Here is a 19,541-nt window from a genome sequence, read left to right on the forward strand (position 1 = left end):
TGAGTAATTTATTCAACCTAATTATGAACAAAGAAATTCATAATTACCTTCTTAGGTTTTCATTTTTCTTTTTGGTTGGAGTAAAGAAAATGTTTGTTTATGTCCGTTTATTTATTTATTTTTATATAAGCTTGATATAGGAAAATTGGATTTAAATTCATAAATAATACTATTATATTAAATTATTATTTGAAATCTATAGATAATATAAATAGCCCCATTTCATAGAAGATTGAGGAAAATCATCCTATCCAACTAACTCTAACAATATGCTATATACTATCAATCAAAATTTAGTTATTAATTTAGTAGTACGGATTTATCAAAGTGATGAAAAAATTATCATAATGGTGTTTATGATATGAGAAAAAAAAAAGTTAATTAAATAACTCGTGAACAAATTTAAACTTATTTGATAAGAAAATAAATAAAATTTGAATATGTAATCTAATTTTATAACGAGATTAAATGAGAATTATATATATTTTTAATAGAATCAAGATTGAGAGTTTATGTCTAAAATAAAATTATAGGAATAATCTTGAATATTCCCAATTCATTTTGAGTCTTATTTTCAGAGTCAATGTCTGCCGTCCAGACTTTAGATCAAAAACTAAAAAAACGAATTATATTTAAAAGAAATAATTGAAAAAAAGAAATGCAAATAAAATCAAAAGATGGCAACACAATTTCCAATATTATGCCCCCTCATAAAAAGTAGGTTGGATATAATTTATTTTTACTGAAAATTGAAAATATTATAACAAAATAATTTATAATTTTTAAATCTGTAAATAGTACCGTAATATTCATTTTTAATAAAAAAGATAGTTGGAAAGTAAAATTTATGAGATTTTTAAACAGTACATAAGTATATTATTCACGAAAAAATAGCCAAAAGCTGCCGCCTAAAAAAAAAAAAAAAAAAAAAACGACGGGCAAGAAGATTGGTGGATCACAGCTGAAAGTACGAGAAGGGCACGAGGGTCAAATATAATAAAAAATGGTAGACTAAAACTGAATATATTAAGTAGAAGAAAACAAAAAAAAATTAGTATCAAAGTCAAGGTCACCAACCCCACACAGAGACTCCAACGACCTTACACAAAATTGAAGAGACATAGAAATATAGAAGAAGAACACCCACCAAACCAAAGCAGTACAATGCAAATAAATACCAACCGCCCACCATAGTTGAAACTTGAACAAGCCTTTTTAAGTCAGTCCCCATCTGTCCTACATTAAGTGTAAGCTCCGCCACAACAACACTATATAGCCAACGACCAAACCAACCAACTAAACCAACCACTTGGTACTGTGGACGAGAGAGAGAGAGAGAGAGAGAGAAGAGAATGGCGAGCTCTGGAGCAACATTGGAGGACATACCTTCGGTTGACATCATGACTGAACTCCTCCGTCGCTTCAAGTGCAACTCCAAGCCTGACAAGCGCCTCGTTCTTGTTGGTGTGTGTACATCTCACATTTCTTTTCTTGTCGTTCTAAACTAGGGTCTGTTTTAACTTCAGTTCTTAATATTTGTTACATGCAAATGTTTATGTTTCTTTTGTAATTTTTGTCTGTGATGGGGTTTTTGTTTTGGTGTCATTGTTAGAATTATGGTTAAATTCACTATTTTCTAAGAGTTTAAGCTTTTGGGAGAATTGGTAATTTAATATAGTATTAGAACAAACATCTAAAATCTCGTTGGACTCCACTTATTAAGGGGTAGTTTAGGCTACAAGGAAGTGGGTGTTAGAATTATGGTTAAATGATTAGATTCACCATTTTCCTAACAACTTAAGCTTTTGGGAGATTTGGTAACTTAACAAACATAAAAGTTTGTACTGGTTGGGTTGGATCTTGTTTCTCTAGTAGCCTAGTATTCTGTGGATTGTCATTTGAAATCCTGAATGGAGTCTGTGACTTTGATTATCATACAAATAAAATTTTATGTTCATGTTCATGGGGAGGAATTATTTATTGTTATCTCTCTCTTAAAAAAAAAAAAAATACTAAGCTTTTTGTAAAGTTTGAGGATAGAAAATGGATGATGAAAAAAGAAGAAGAAGGAAACAAGATATAAATATCTAGGGTAAAATAGAAAAACCATCCCTGAGGGATTGGGCTAATACCAGGTACTAGTGCAAGACTTTTCAAAAACATTCAATTTTCCTCCTAAGCACAAACGACACTTTAACATCATTTAAAAGTTCCCTGCTCTTCCAAGTCCCTTGCTTCCTTCCAACAGCTTGTCTTAATTGTGCATGTCTTACGAGTTACAATGAATGCAGTGTTTGTGTAGCCAATGGTAGATAAATAGTAGCCAGAGATGGAGAAGGAAGAGCAGGGGAATTTTCAAATGATGTTAAGTGACGTTTGTGCTTAGGGAGAAAATTGGATATTTTTTAAAAAGTTTTAGCAGTACCTAGCATTTGTATTCCACACACACACACATATATGGAATACAAATACCTGGTGTCCACTTTTTTATACCTAAAAAATAACCTTATTATCTAATTGAAAGTGATTTTTAATAATAATCCAAAATAATATGAATATGAAAGTAAATTGGATAATTTAAAATTGCCCCAGGCATAGGATTCTTTGGTGTCTAACACTTTTTTTTTCTTTTTTAAATTCTTCCAAAATTAACCTTATTACTTAATTAAAAGTGATTCAATAGAAATTCAAAATAATGAGGATATAAAAGTGAATTAATTAATTTTAAAATTACCCCAAAACCATGATTCCAACCACTAGACTTCCTCCAATTTTGTTTCTCCTCATTTTTGGCCTTTAATTAAATAAGGAATAAACCATATGAGATTGAGAGAAAGCTATGCGCATGCAAGGAGGCTCGTTAATTAGGACTTAGGAGGGATAAGAAAGTGGAGGGAAACAAAGAGACTAGTATTAAATTTCTATTAAATCCTTAAATTGAATTGTTTTTGAAAATCCAGAAAAATAAGATTGTTAATTCAACTATGTAAGACATTTTCTTTCCTATTTTCCTCCCATTTTGGAAAGATTAAAAACGGTGGGCTTTTATAGAGAATAATCATCTCTCATTTTTTTTCTTCCACTTTTCTACTCTACCTAACAAGAGAAAATATCAATTTATCTTCTATGTTCTTGCTATCCTTTTCTATCCTCTTGCTTTTCCACCCTACCAAATTTCCTCCAAGTTTCATGCTCTTGCATAGTTGTATATATCCATTTGAGGCTCTGAGAAGAAAACATAGTTCCACTACCTTTTGAATGAGTCTACCATACGTACCAAATGATATTTCGTTATTTATCAAAAAAAAAAAAAAGAGTAGATAAATAGTTTAATCCTCTTAATCGTTACGATTCTTAATGGGAAATTTGCATCTATTTCAATTTTCATTGTCATTAAGATTGATGCATAATCTGTTGGGGGTTTGCTTGTAGCAGTGTGCATGATAAATATTTGAATGCCATATTGGAAATGTGAATATTCATATGGACTGTATGAAAATGGCAGGTCCACCTGGATCTGGAAAGGGTACACAGTCACCAATTATTAAGGATGATTATTGCTTGTGCCATTTGGCTACTGGTGATATGCTAAGAGCTGCAGTTGCTGCAGAGACTCCTCTTGGAATTAAGGCTAAAGAAGCAATGGTGAAGGTCATATACCTTTGATCTCTTATTTAGACATGTGCTTTGTACATGAAGATTTCTTCTCTTTTGGGCTTACTTTTGCAATGGCTTGTTTGTGAGTGGAACCGTCATTGAATTTGATTTGTTTTGTAGGGAGAACTTGTATCTGATGATTTGGTTGTTGGGATTATTGATGAAGCTATGAAGAAGCCATCATGCAAGAAGGGTTTCATTTTGGATGGTTTTCCAAGGACCTTGGTTCAAGCACAAAAGGTTGCATTCTTTTTTGCTTCTTTCTTTTTCCTTTTTTTTTTTTTTTTTTTTTTTTTCATTGAACATACCTTTTGCCAGAATGCAATTGCTGAGCTAAACCATTGCTAAATTTAAAGAGGCACATCTAACCAGAGAGTTGATGGCTTAAATAATTTAATGTTTTTCTAAACTTTTATAAGTTTTTATATATAAAAAAGGTTTATCTCATGGTGTAGGGGCACTTCAGGCTTTTTGTCTTCCTTTCTTTGTTTTGCACATTTAGTATATATCCTTCGGACCATCTGGTATGGATGATCCATCACATTTGGCTTAGAGAAAAAGAAAGAAAGATTATCATGATTATCACATTTAGGCATTATTGGTGATTTATCTATTGAGTGAATTAATTTATATAATGCAAAATTATTTAGGACGACTCTCTTGGGTATTATGCAAAATTATCTGCAGGTGGGTACATAATGAATACTAGTAGTTTTCTTGCTTATGTGAGTTTGATTGGGATTTTTTATTTTATATTTATTTATTGGGATTTTCGATTTGATGTCTTAATTTATTTATTTACCCTGCTCATCTCATCTATTATATTGCGTAAGGGAGACCGACTGTTTGGCAAATCAAATTATATACATTGTAAACGAATTTCATCAGATGAGTTGAATTTAAGTGGTTTCATGTCTATTATCTAAAATTGACACACACATATATATCATCATAAAATTGAAATTGAGTAATTTATTCAACCTAATTATGAACAAAGAAATTCATAATTACCTTCTTAGGTTTTCATTTTTCTTTTTGGTTGGAGTAAAGAAAATGTTTGTTTATGTCCGTTTATTTATTTATTTTTATATAAGCTTGATATAGGAAAATTGGATTTAAATTCATAAATAATACTATTATATTAAATTATTATTTGAAATCTATAGATAATATAAATAGCCCCATTTCATAGAAGATTGAGGAAAATCATCCTATCCAACTAACTCTAACAATATGCTATATACTATCAATCAAAATTTAGTTATTAATTTAGTAGTACGGATTTATCAAAGTGATGAAAAAATTATCATAATGGTGTTTATGATATGAGAAAAAAAAAAGTTAATTAAATAACTCGTGAACAAATTTAAACTTATTTGATAAGAAAATAAATAAAATTTGAATATGTAATCTAATTTTATAACGAGATTAAATGAGAATTATATATATTTTTAATAGAATCAAGATTGAGAGTTTATGTCTAAAATAAAATTATAGGAATAATCTTGAATATTCCCAATTCATTTTGAGTCTTATTTTCAGAGTCAATGTCTGCCGTCCAGACTTTAGATCAAAAACTAAAAAAACGAATTATATTTAAAAGAAATAATTGAAAAAAAGAAATGCAAATAAAATCAAAAGATGGCAACACAATTTCCAATATTATGCCCCCTCATAAAAAGTAGGTTGGATATAATTTATTTTTACTGAAAATTGAAAATATTATAACAAAATAATTTATAATTTTTAAATCTGTAAATAGTACCGTAATATTCATTTTTAATAAAAAAGATAGTTGGAAAGTAAAATTTATGAGATTTTTAAACAGTACATAAGTATATTATTCACGAAAAAATAGCCAAAAGCTGCCGCCTAAAAAAAAAAAAAAAAAAAAAACGACGGGCAAGAAGATTGGTGGATCACAGCTGAAAGTACGAGAAGGGCACGAGGGTCAAATATAATAAAAAATGGTAGACTAAAACGAATATATTAAGTAGAAGAAAACAAAAAAAATTAGTATAAACAAAGTCAAGGTCACCGACCCCACACAGAGACTCCAACGACCTTACACAAAATTGAAGAGACATAGAAATATAGAAGAAGAACACCCACCAAACCAAAGCAGTACAATACAAATAAATACCAACCGCCCACCATAGTTGAAACTTGAACAAGCCTTTTTAAGTCAGTCCCCATCTGTCGTACATTAAGTGTAAACTCCGCCACAACAACACTATATAGCCAACCAAACCAACCAACTAAACCAACCACTTGGTACTGTGGACAGAGAGAGAGAGAGAGAGAGAGAAAGAATGGCGAGCTCTGGAGCAACATTGGAGGACATACCTTCGGTTGACATCATGACTGAACTCCTCCGTCGCTTCAAGTGCAACTCCAAGCCTGACAAGCGCCTCATTCTAGTTGGTGTGTGTGTACATCTCATATTTCTTTTTCTTGTCGTTCTAAACTAGGGTCTGTTTTAACTTCAGTTCTTAATATTTGTTAAATGCAAATGTTTATGTTTCTTTTTTAATTTTTGTCTGTGATGGGGTTTTTGTTTTGGTGTCATTGTTAGAATTATGGTTAAATTCACTATTTTCTAAGAGTTTAAGCTTTGGGGAGAATTGGTAATTTAATATGGTATTAGAACAAACATCTAAAATCGCATTGGACTCCACTTATTAAGGGGTAGTTTAGGATACAAGGAAGGGGTGTTAGAATTACGGTTAAATGATTAGATTCACCATTTTCCTAACAACTTAAGCTTTTGGGAGATTCGGTAACTTAACAAACATAAAAGTTTGTACTGGTTGGGTTGGATCTTGTTTCTCTAGTAGCCTAGTATTCTGTGGATTGTTATTTGAAATCCTGAATGGAGTCTGTGACTTTGATTATCATACAAATAAAATTTTATGTTCATGTTCATGGGGAGGAATTATTTATTGTTATCTCTCTCTTAAAAAAAAAAAAATTACTAAGCTTTTTGTAAAGTTTGAGGATAGAAAATGGATGATGAAAAAAGAAGAAGAAGGAAACAAGATATAAATATCTAGGGTAAAATAGAAAAACCATCCCTGAGGGATTGGGCTAATACCAGGTACTAGTGCAAGACTTTTCAAAAACATTTAATTTTCCTCCTAAGCATAAACGACACTTTAACATCATTTAAAAGTTCCCTGCTCTTCTAAGTCCCTTGCTTCCTTCCAACAGCTTGTCTTAATTGTGCATGTCTTACGAGTTACAATGAATGCAGTGTTTGTGTAGCCAATGGTAGATAAATAGTAGCCAGAGATGGAGAAGGAAGAGCAGAGGAAATTTTCAAATGATGTTAAGTGACGTTTGTGCTTAGGGAGAAAATTGGATATTTTTTAAAAAGTTTTGGCAGTACCTAGCATTTGTATTCCACACACACACACATATATGGAATACAAATACCTGGTGTCCACTTTTTTATACCTAAAAAATAACCTTATTATCTAATTGAAAGTGATTTTTAATAATAATCCAAAATAATATGAATATGAAAGTAAATTGGATAATTTAAAATTGCCCCAGGCATAGGATTCTTTGGTGTCTAACACTTTTTTTTTTCTTTTTTAAATTCTTCCAAAATTAACCTTATTACTTAATTAAAAGTGATTCAATAGAAATTCAAAATAATGAGGATATAAAAGTGAATTAATTAATTTTAAAATTACCCCAAAACCATGATTCCAACCACTAGACTTCCTCCAATTTTGTTTCTCCTCATTTTTGGCCTTTAATTAAATAAGGAATAAACCATATGAGATTGAGAGAAAGCTATGCGCATGCGAGGAGGCTCGTTAATTAGGACTTAGGAGGGATAAGAAAGTGGAGGGAAACAAAGAGACTAGTATTAAATTTCTATTAAATCCTTAAATTGAATTGTTTTTGAAAATCCAGAAAAATAAGATTGTTAATTCAACTATGTAAGACATTTTCTTTCCTATTTTCCTCCCATTTTGGAAAGATTAAAAACAGTGGGCTTTTATAGAGAATAATCATCTCTCATTTTTTTTCTTCCACTTTTCTACTCTACCTAACAAGAGAAAATATCAATTTATCTTCTATGTTCTTGCTATCCTTTTCTATCCTCTTGCTTTTCCACCCTACCAAATTTCCTCCAAGTTTCATGCTCTTGCATAGTTGCATATATCCATTTGAGGCTCTGAGAAGAAAACATAGTTCCACTACCTTTTGAATGAGTCTACCATACGTACCAAATGATATTTCGTTATTTATCAAAAAAAAAAAAAAGAGTAGATAAATAGTTTAATCCTCTTAATCGTTACGATTCTTAATGGGAAATTTGCATCTATTTCAATTTTCATTGTCATTAAGATTGATGCATAATCTGTTGGGGGTTTGCTTGTAGCAGTGTGCATGATAAATATTTGAATGCCATATTGGAAATGTGAATATTCATATGGACTGTATGAAAATGGCAGGTCCACCTGGATCTGGAAAGGGTACACAGTCACCAATTATTAAGGATGATTATTGCTTGTGCCATTTGGCTACTGGTGATATGCTAAGAGCTGCAGTTGCTGCAGAGACTCCTCTTGGAATTAAGGCTAAAGAAGCAATGGTGAAGGTCATATACCTTTGATCTCTTATTTAGACATGTGCTTTGTACATGAAGATTCCTTCTCTTTTGGGCTTACTTTTGCAATGGCTTGTTTGTGAGTGGAACCGTCATTGAATTTGATTTGTTTTGTAGGGAGAACTTGTATCTGATGATTTGGTTGTTGGGATTATTGATGAAGCTATGAAGAAGCCATCATGCAAGAAGGGTTTCATTTTGGATGGTTTTCCAAGGACCTTGGTTCAAGCACAAAAGGTTGCATTCTTTTTTGCTTCTTTCTTTTTTTTTTTTTTTTTTTTTTTTTTTTTTTTTTTTTTAATATGATATCTGTTGTTCTTTTTTGTTACCTTTTGCACTTTTTTTCCCCTTTAGTATTCTTGTTGTTGACTTCTAATATATTTCACTACATCATATACAGCTTGATGAGATGCTTGAGAAGCAGGGGGTTAAAATTGATAAGGTGCTCAACTTTGCAATTGATGATTCCATATTGGAGGAGAGGATCACTGGTCGATGGATACACCCTTCCAGTGGTAGATCTTACCATACAAAATTTGCACCTCCCAAGGTTCCTGGTGTTGATGATGTAAGTTGATGCCATTTTCCCCCCATTTAGTTGTTTATTGATGATTGAAATGCAAAGCTCATGTTGTAGATTTTGCAAACCATGTCTATTCAATTGCATATGCATATTGTATTGAAAGTATAAATTGAATGAAATATCATATTTGATCACCTTAACAATTTCATTGAACTTAATGAGGTATAGCCAAGCTTCTGAATTTGGGGTCCATTTTATTTTTATGAATCATTATTTCTTCATCTTTTTCTTCTTGCACTGAAGGTCTCAGGAGAACCTTTGATTCAACGAAAAGATGATACTGCAGAAGTTCTCAAGTCAAGGCTGGCAGGCTTTCATAAACAAACTGAACCGGTACACTTCTCTGATTTAACTTGGAGTTTACTTCTTTCTTGTGTTAATTTTATAACATTTTTGGGAGTGATTTAAGGAACATTGTATTTCATATGCCTTAGAATGGAAATAGCTACTAGAGTGTGTTGAAATCCAACTTAGTTGTCATTTAAAGCTGTTACTTCCTTGTTGAAGTCCGAACTCTTTTCTTTGTGTTTTCATGTTGCACTCTTTAAGATTAAATGTAAATTGCATTTGGGTTTTTTTTTTGGTGTACCCTGAAGCTGTTGCATTGTGGAAGTTTTTATTAGTTTTATTCATTTGGCATCAAATTATAATGTGTATGTTGCGGAGTTAATGTTGACAAATTGTGCTCTTATTTTTAATTATGATGTTAATATGGTTTGGAAGAACTATTTATATTTTGAAGAGCAAGGTATTTTATTATATGCCATAAATATGGGACTAAATGCATCTTATTTCAGTCTAACGCTAAATACATTTATGATTCATTCATTATCTTTTAAATTTGTGCTTTGGGTATGAACTTATTTTGTTTGTAAGTTACGCATGCACCTGGTGGAACTTTAACTCACAACCTTGTATTCCGCCTTGGTCTTACCAATGGAGGAGGTTTTGTTTGAGCTAGATCTCATCAGCCTTTTTTTTTGAAACAGTTATTTTCTGAGGATAGCAATACCCCTTTCTGCCAAATGGAAACAAGGGAGGAATAGTGACTAGGGAATGCATCTAGGGTGTCTCAAAATTTTGTATTTAAGTACTTGTATTTTTTGATCTATTTCAGCAAGTCTGTCCTCATTGTTATTCCATAGAAGAATGGACCAATAAGAATTCTGATACATGCAATGCGGCTATGAGATGATATCAGAGTATCATATTGCGTTCACCACGAAGAAATGCAGGCCCTTTTTAGTCTGAATTCTATAGGGGCGACCCTTTGAATTTTATAGATTAAAGACTTGATGATGAAAACCGTCTATAATTGTTTTTGGAGAGTCAGTATTGGTCTTTCCATACCCAATTTACGTTGTTGATAAGCCTCTTAAGGAATGCAATGCTTCTTTCTATGTTTTGTTTGCAAGCGTTTTTAATTGAACTTGCTAAACCTAAACTAATCCGTAGTGATTTTCCAAAAGCAAACACTAAAACTTAAGTGAAACCTTAGCAACATTATTCAAGAAGTTTCTCTTGATTTAAGCCAGAGAAGTTTGTGGACCAAGATTTTCATACTCCTTCTAAAGTTCACCATTGTTCACTCTTTCATCTTGATTTATTACATGCTGTTGTTTTCTTAACTTGCCTGTATTTTGATTAAATTTGGCATCTATTTTATCTGTAGGTTATCGATTATTATGGAAAGAAGGGTGTTCTTGCACACCTTCATGCGGAGAAAACCCCAAATGAGGTCACTGCTGAGGTTCAGAAGGTTCTCTCTTCATAATTTTCACCCCTTTTTGTGTTATTAAATCATGTCTCAAAAAAACTAATTTGTAATCCGATATATTGTCGGATCGGCTGGTTTCCCCTTCCAATCAAGTTTTTTATGCCAGGCTTCTAGCTGTTTTAAGAGTTTCATGGGTGCTTTTGACTTGGTTGAATAATAAGTTCACAGTGAAATTTGAGAATTTTGTGACAATTTTTTGGAAATGATCACTCTTCTAAATACTTTTCTTTCAATCATTATGATTCACTATATTCTTCCATCAAGCTTTTGATCATACTGCTGGACAGCATGCTGTTAAATTTGAATTCTAGGTTGAGTGTAACACTCGGTCAACAAGCATATGGCATCACTTGTCAATGAAATCTTAGCAAATCCTATATGCGTTCATTTTATAGCATGGAAATGGATAATCCAGTTGGCCTTGGTTCTTGTATAACTCAATCCTCGCTGAGGTTGATTACTACCCGCAAGCATGGCTTCTTTCTTCTTTATATATATATATATATAGAGAGAGAGAGAGAGAGAGAGAGAGAGAGTGAGAGAGAGTGATGCGGGACATGCAAGAAGATTTTTATTTAGTATTATTTATGTTTGCAAGTCAATTGCATTTTTTATATTTTAGGTGCTACTAGTTTATTAGGCTATTAATATTTTAATTTGGAAGCAAGGTTATTTTCGTAATAACGCAATTAAGGTTTCCTAGCTAATTAGAATTAGGGTTTAGTAATCCTTTATAAGCAACCTATTGTACTCTTTGAGGAAATAGTTGATATTTTGATGAATGAAAAAAATGGCCGTTTGGTCTTTCTTTGGTTTGGTGCTGACTCCAAGTCTACTTTAGGTGCTGACTCCTAGTGGTTTCCCCGCTTGGTACTGACTCCAAGCAAGGCCTAGGTGCTGACTCCTAGGTCATATCCATTTATTTTATTGTTGTTTCAATTTTGTTCTGGTTGTCCTGCGTCAGAGAGAGAGAGAGAGAGAGAATGTTGGCAGGTTGGAATAAGCTATATCTATCCAAAGGAGGTAGATTAACTTTGGTAAAGAGAAAACTATTCAACTTACCTGCCTATTTCCTCTCTTTATTTCCCATACCAGTAAGTGTTGCTCATCATTTTGAGAAATTGTAACGGGACTCTCTGTGCGAAGGGTTAAGGGATTATGTCAATTTTATTTGGTAAATTGGAAGACAGTCTGTGAACTGATCCAATTTGGTAGTGCAAGTATTAGAAGCTTTGTACATTCTAACTATGCGTTGTTGGGGAAATGGCTTTGGTGGTGTGGCACGGAATTAATACTTTATGGAAACATCAGATATGTAGTAGTTAAAAAGTATGGGAGTGACTTGGGTGATTGGGCTTCTGGAGTGCTTAAGGAAACTTATGGTGTGTCCTGTTAGGAAACGTATTTATAATTATAATGGGTGCGGCAGGTTCTCACAGTCTATCAAGTTTGTGGTGGGTAATGGACTTTGAGTTTGTTTTTGGCTTGATTTTTGGTGTGGGGAATTAATCTTAAGGATGCTTCTCCAGAACTATATTGTATAGCTCAAAATAAAGAGGCTTTTGTGGAGAATTATATGAGTTGGAATGATGGAGTTTTTTATTGGGATATTTTGTTTACCAGATTTTTTAATGATTGGGAGTTCAAGATTTTCTAATTGTTTTCTGGCCTTCTCTACTCTACTAAAGTTAATAGGGCTGAGGAAGACCAGCTGTGTTGGATCCCTGCTAGGGGTGGTATATTTAAAGTTAAGTCCTATTATCAGGCTCTCACTACAGGACACTCCCCTTATATGCCTTGTAGAGTGGTGTTGCATGTGTAAGCAAAGTAGGGAGAGCGCGTTCTACATAGGGATTTGCTACTTCATTGCGACTATGCACATGAGAATTATGGTCTTTGGAATTCTGTTTTTTTCGAATCCATTGGGTTTTGGCAAAGAGGGTAGTTAGATTTGTTGAATGTTGGAAGGGGGGTTTTGGTACACATCATTTAGCTGACATATGGGGTGGCCATTCCATACTGTGCTATATTACTTATATGCTGACATGTGGGGGGCCATTCCATACTGTGTTATATGGACCATTTGGAGTTCCCAAAAAGATTGAGAAACCTTTTATCCATTTCCCGTTTCCCCAGCTATCTCAGGATTGCCTTTTGCACTGTCATCTGTATTCAATTTTAGGAATGGTGGATATGGAAGATATCGGGAAATCCAGATTTGATTTTTGTGCAAGGTTGGATTGTACTGTGTGCTTGCAGGGTATAGAAATTCTCTGGCATGATTTATAGTGTTATGAACAGCTTGAGAGATTGCTATATACGTATGCCTAAAGATGAGTTCATTTCATATTTTCTTGTCAGTCACATTCCATATTCAAAAACCAAAGATCATGGGTGTTAGTATTTTTAAGACCACAACCAAACATTGGAAAATAAGTTATTATCCCTGAAAATATTTTCAACTAAAAACATTTTTCGACAGCTGAAATAAATGGAGCCTAACTTGACCTGATGCTCTACTAGTTTTTTTTTTTTTGAGAAGATACTAGGGGTAGTTTAATGTGTGATATGTGGAATAGCATGTGACAAATCTATTATGTGTCTAATTGTTTTCCTTTACTTAGTTCTCATTACCATGGCACTGTGGAGGCTGATCTAGTGAATGTCAAGTTTGAAACTTTGAATTGCTTGGTGAGTGAACCGTTCTCGTAAGAGTATTCACAATGAACTCAGCAAATTTCTATTAAAATTTTTGCAAGAAAGTTATTTTTCTATTTTAGCTATCTACTTTTTTAATACACACTCCAACAAACTATATTTTTTTTCCCTCTATTTCATTTGATTTTTCTTTTATTATTCCCTTTTGGTATGGTACAAAGACAGACCTGTTGGTGGGAGAAATAAAAAATTGAAGAGGAATTATTTAGCAAAACTAGCTTTGCAATATTTTGTTGAGGGAATGGTGAGCTTGTTGGAGACACACACACAAAAAAAAAAAAGAAAAAAAGAAAAAGAAAAAGAAGAGGATTTGGCTAACCAAAATTTGGAAAAATGACATTTTTTTTTAGTTCAGCTCTAATAGGCATATTAACCAAAAAATTGGAAGAATGGTTTTGAAGGGAGGCCTTAAACATGATTATAAGTTTTACAAATTAAATTGTTCAATATTTTAAAACAAAATAAAAAGATAATTAAGAAATTTATTTTTATATTATTGATATGAAATCAATAATATTTATTGTCATATCAATTTGTTAGTATTTTATAATAAAATTGATAATATATATTTTTTTTCATTTTCCTTAAAATGTTGGAATGTGCCGCGGTGTAAAGAACCAGTCAATATTGGTGTTTAATAATTCTTGGAATTGAAGTCGCTATAGTTAAAGCGTAGCCAAGAGACAGTGGGTGATGTCTATTCGCTTTCAAATGGCACTTCAAATCCTCACAATTGTACTTCCAATAGCTTGTAAACATGGGATGGTGGGTAAAATAATGAGTTTAAAATGCAAGTATTAAATCCTTAATACTTGCGAATTTAAACTCATTATTTTAAGTGATAGTCTAGTGGTAATGACATCCTTTGTGGTGTTTCATATTTATGATTTGAATCTCACATTCCTTCTCTTCATTATCTACTTATCTAAAAAAATGATATTATTGTTAGAGCTCTATCCAAAAATATGTAACAATTTTTTTAATCCAAACTTTAAGAGGTCAATATGTTATAATTGAAAAGTTTTGACTAAATTGTAATACGGACACGCCAAAAAGGGGTAAGTAGTAATTGAAAATTTGGATAGAATCCCAACATTTTCATTTTAATTCAAGTTTTAGATTGTCAAATATATTAATTAAAAATTTGTGAAGTAAATGATGATAAACCAAACTATGTGGAAATAAAATGTTAGTGATTGAGTTCGTGATTATTTTGGTACCCGGGTTTTGCAACTAGCATTGTTCATGCTACTTCGAAGTTGAAAATAGTGGTAGAGCCAGGATTTTGATCTCCATACATTGGTTAATACTTAATATATGTTTTTTTTTTTTTTTTTTTGAGAAACCGCTTTTAAACATATGTATATACACATATTGTGAACACCCAAAAAAAAAAAAAAAATATATATATATATATATAAAATACTTAATGACAATCTAGACAATAAATGTCACTCATATTAATACTAAGCAATATCTTAATGTTAGAAAATTCATAAAATGATAAAATAGCCATTATATTGTGTTTATTTGTCAATGTCTTTTTATATATGAATAAGTCGTATTGCACATATAATTCTCATGTAATAATCTATTTATATAATAATAGGTGAGGCTGAGAGAAACTCAAATTAAAATTCCAAATTAGAGTTTCAATTTTGTGTCATGTGTCATAAATAATTTATTCTTAAAGAGTTTTATTTCTTAATTTTAGAATCAAATGTAGGATCACATCATAAATATTCATCCAAGTGAGTTATTAAGTACAAAAGGCAAAGAGTCTAGAATAAATGAATCGTAAAAAAAAAAAAAGTGCTTCACAATAATAAAAAAAATGGACAATTTACATTTTATACCTAATAATATCCGTACAATTTTTTTTAAAGAGTTAATAAAATATAAAAATGACTATCAATAGTATAAATTATATATATATATATATATATGAATTATATTATGCATCTTATAGAGTTACAAACTAGTTTTTAATAACCATGTAAACCTCAATTACAACTTATGCCATTTTTTTTTTTCACTCATAAAATGATTAACTAATAACATTTTAAAATCATATAAGAATCAATTGTGCATCAAAAACTTCAAAATTTAACTTGAAAATAATATCAAATTACAGAGTTTATTACAATACATAAACAATTTGAAAAATACACCCATTTTTATGAAAAATATTAAATAATTACATTAAAACATTTTTGAAAAGTAATATTTAAAAGAAAATTCCTCTTCAATTAAATTTTTTTGCTTCTTTATTTTTTTTTTCCACTCATTGTTTTTCTTTTGTAACTTTTAAACCTTAAAAAAAATACTTTACTCTTTTATTTTATAATGATTTGACATGTAAAATAGATTTATTAACAAAAAAAGAAATAAGTTTTTTTAAATGAGGGGTGCCAATGCCATTGTATCAAAGTTGTGATGTCACGAATTTTACAAACTTATATACACGTATCACGTATGTCCACTTCGTCCAAAGGACCACTGTCCCCTGGTGTTCGACTCTTGTATCTTGGCTTAAAATATGCATGAGGGGTGGCTGCCCTAATCCAATAAAATCCAGCGTCTCTGTTATTTTCACTCCTCTTTGCAACATGCATGAATGGTTAATCCAAAGATTCTGGGGCTGTCAAATTATTACCTTAGTTTGCATAAATAAATAAAGAACTGGGTAAAGAGAGAGCGTTGACAGTTGAACTTTAGCAAGATATTCGGATCTCGCTTGCAAGCCAATTATAGTTTAATTACACACATGGATTCATGCTTGTATCTTCTACCTTTTGTTTCTTCTGTTGTTCTTTTCCATAATGCTTAACGTGGGTGCATATATTATAATACTGCACTCGGCGTGACATCCATCCTAAGGACCACAACACACCAAGTCTTCCTTGGTTTTGATGAGTAAAGCAATTTAGCATTATGTGGGTCAGAATTTTTAGCAATATTAATTAGTGGTGTTAAAAATATAAGAAATGTAAGGGAAAACGTAAAGAAATAACTGAGAAAGAACACAACGTTGCTAACTGCTAAGAGTTCAAAATTTTTACAGAAGAGAGGTGATTAGTAGGTAATCTTATTTTCGAATTTATTATAATAAAAATGATTCATGGACTTGAACTCGCAACATTTATCTTTGGGTTGAAGACACATGCTATTCCCATCAGACTTGAGAATATGTCTAATATGATAACTTTAAAATCATAGTGGGAGTACAAAATTACTGTAGGCCATTGTGTTACATAAAACCATGGTATAAATCTTTAAGATATTTTATACAACATGAGTTTGGAACAAATGTGTGACTCGGAAGAGCATGGCTTGGATGGTGGCCGAACAAGCAACAACATCGGTGGTCGGAAGATATTAGTAGAGGAAGTGTTGTTGGTGGTGATGGATGGCATCGTTGGTGGTTGCAGGACATTGACAAATTAAAGTAAATATTGTTGGAGGGCTTAGTATGGGACGTGGGCATGTTAGGCTCGGGTACTGAACCATATACTATATAATAAAAATTGAGTTTTAAAAGTTGTGATTACATTAACTGACTATCTGATTCTTAAAAAAAAAAAAAAAAAAAAAAAAAAAAAAAAAAAAAAAAACTGACTATCTTAGTAACTACCCGTATTAAAGAATTGAGCAAAGTATACATAATTACTTAATAGTTAGTTTGGGGTAGTTTTAAATTTAACTCTATGGTGTAAGAGTAGTATTTTTTAGAAGTTTAAAATTTTGGCAATAAAGTTTCACATTATTTTTAATATATAATTATAAAGGGTGAGAGTGTTTACCTGATGCAATCATAGCATATTATGCACAACTTTATTTATAGAATATGATATGGAATGATTTAAGCATGACATGAGCTTATATAATATCGATTTTATTGTGAATATTTTGGTGACAATAATTAAATGACTACTAGTGTATCAAACGTCTTATAGTTTATATAGAATTTTTTTTTTTTGGTGTGTGTTTGATAAGTTTTAGTCACAATTTATGTGAATTTATGTTACTTTTAATTAATAGTAACTCAATGAAGCTGCAAATTGAAAAGTATTAAGAGTTTATGTTATTTATTAAAACTATTTAAAATATAGGAGTTACTTTGAAATCATCACAATTTTCCCCAATTTTAGAAGAATTAAGTAGTTTACCAAAGTCTTTAATGAATTTGAGCCACTTGGTGCAAAGAGACCACATTATTTTATAATGTAGAATAACCTATAATTTGTTCTCTAAATTTTTTAGAAGATAATATATTAGGATTGACCATATAAAAAGAGGAATTCTAAATAACATCCAATTATATTCATTATGTATCTCCTCCTTTACAAATGCAACAACTTCTTTAGGTATTTCTTTGTCTCTCTATCTCTATAGATTAAGAGAGTCAATTTCGTACCAAATGTTGTTTTGGTTTAATCAAGGGAATGTAATATTTCAGTATCAGTTGATACTAGTGTACCATTTTAGGATTACTGTTATTTATATATTTCAATTCATATATATATATATATATATAAATATATATTTTTGTATTTATTTATATAAGTATGAATTTATTAATTTTTATATTTATCAGCATAAAATTTAAAATCCACATATTTTGTAAGCCTAAATATTAGTCTAAGTACATTACCCATTATATTAGCTTAAATAACATGTTTTTAACCATTTTTTTCAATTATTTAACAATTTTTATTATACCGGCCGAAACAACCGGTGCAACCCCGTATTTTTTCTAGTACATTTTGAAGGAGTACCAATACCGGTTTTAGGGGTGTGCAGCCAACCCATCAAAACCGACCCGACCCAATCTAACCTGCCGGGTTGGGTCGGTTTTTAGAGCTTGGTGGGTTGGGTTGGGTTACAAAATTTTTTTTGATAGCAGGTCGGGTTGGGTTCGGGTCATAAAATTCCAAACCCGCCAAACCCGATCTAACCTAACCCGCACATATATTTAATATATATTTAAAATATATTATATAATTAATAAATTTTTTTAAATAACCAACTCTTCCTCATATCCTATATAAAAGCCAATATTAATGTATATTAGTTCATATGTTAATGTATAACTAAGTTGGGATCTTAGTTCATATATTAATATATATTTTGTTTATCAATTCAGGTAGCAGGTGTGATATATATATATATATATATTTTTTTTTTTGCTTAATTTAGTAATAATAGTAATAAAAAAAATTGTCCAACCCATTGGTTCAACCTAACCCAACCCGACTCATGTGGGTTGTGTTGGGTTGGACTTATGTGATGGGTTGGGTTGGGTCGAATTTTTTTAACCCACCATGGTGGGTTGGGTCAAAAAATCCCCTTAACCCAATCCAACCCAATTTGACCCATGCACACCCCTAACCGGTTTTATGGCTGGTACGGTATTGACTCTCCTACTATAAATGCATCTTTTTGTTTACTCTTCCTATCTTAGTTAAGGTATGTTTGGTATGTTGTAATAACTCTTGTAACACTATAGTTATTAGATAGGAATAACCAATCTCTTCCCCCCCCCCCCCTCCCCCCCCCCCCCCCCTTTCTTACATTGAGGAATAACAATTTCTCTCTAAAAAGGTTATAATAGCAATTCTTTAGTGCATGTGAATATGTGGTAAATTTTGGAAATAATATATTTCCAAAAATACAAAATTTCCTTATGCATTATCATTTACAAGATTTCCATATGTAACAACCAAATATATGAATGGTAATAATTATTCCATTAAAAATTTACATTTTTTTCCTAGTAATAAACATTATTATTTCTAAAATAATCTTCATTCAGTGTACCGAATATGGCCTTGCCCTTTATTTTCATATTTCAGGTGTGTTTTGTTAATTTTAAATTTTATTCTTTTTTTTTTTACCAATCAAAAATTTTTTTTTTTAATTCTTTTTTGAAATGTGTCATAATCTTCTAAAGTGTATCATATTGGGTTATGTTTTCCTAAAGTTTCGTATGTACCATTGAACTTTCTAAGCTTCAATTTATTATATTGGGGCATTTTAAATTTCTCCCCCTCTCAAGGAAATTTTTAGGATAATCAAAATTTATCATAAAATTATAATATTATCTTAATCAAAAGTAAAATTAAATCTAATGTAAAAGAGATAGACTTTTTAATAATGTAATAATCAATTACTCAAATAGT

At 31.2% G+C, this 19,541-nt stretch overlaps 2 protein-coding genes across 3 annotated transcripts; both read left to right on the plus strand.

Moving 5' to 3' along the window:
* The first annotated feature begins 1,077 nt into the window (after nt 1-1,077).
* Nucleotides 1,078-4,112, plus strand: LOC115981081 (adenylate kinase 4-like). Its single transcript, XM_031103267.1, has 4 exons — nt 1,078-1,464; nt 3,506-3,651; nt 3,778-3,912; nt 4,095-4,112. The coding sequence occupies exons 1-4, from the start codon at nt 1,353-1,355 to the stop codon at nt 4,110-4,112; spliced, it is 411 nt and encodes a 136-aa protein (XP_030959127.1). The 5' UTR covers nt 1,078-1,352.
* Nucleotides 4,113-5,709: 1,597 nt separating this feature from the next.
* LOC115982275 (adenylate kinase 4-like) lies at nt 5,710-10,874 on the plus strand. 2 transcript variants are annotated; one of them, XM_031104828.1, is made up of 6 exons: nt 5,710-6,081; nt 8,127-8,272; nt 8,399-8,518; nt 8,682-8,849; nt 9,108-9,197; nt 10,537-10,874. In XM_031104828.1, the coding sequence occupies exons 1-6, from the start codon at nt 5,970-5,972 to the stop codon at nt 10,636-10,638; spliced, it is 738 nt and encodes a 245-aa protein (XP_030960688.1). In that variant the 5' UTR covers nt 5,710-5,969; the 3' UTR covers nt 10,639-10,874. The 2 variants fall into 2 exon arrangements, with proteins under 2 accessions (XP_030960688.1, XP_030960689.1); XM_031104829.1 differs by having other exon boundaries at nt 5,775-6,081; nt 8,127-8,266.
* Nucleotides 10,875-19,541: the final 8,667 nt, after the last annotated feature.

Source organism: Quercus lobata, chromosome 3 (genome assembly GCF_001633185.2).
Source record: "Quercus lobata isolate SW786 chromosome 3, ValleyOak3.0 Primary Assembly, whole genome shotgun sequence".
Taxonomy (NCBI): Eukaryota; Viridiplantae; Streptophyta; class Magnoliopsida; order Fagales; family Fagaceae; genus Quercus; species Quercus lobata.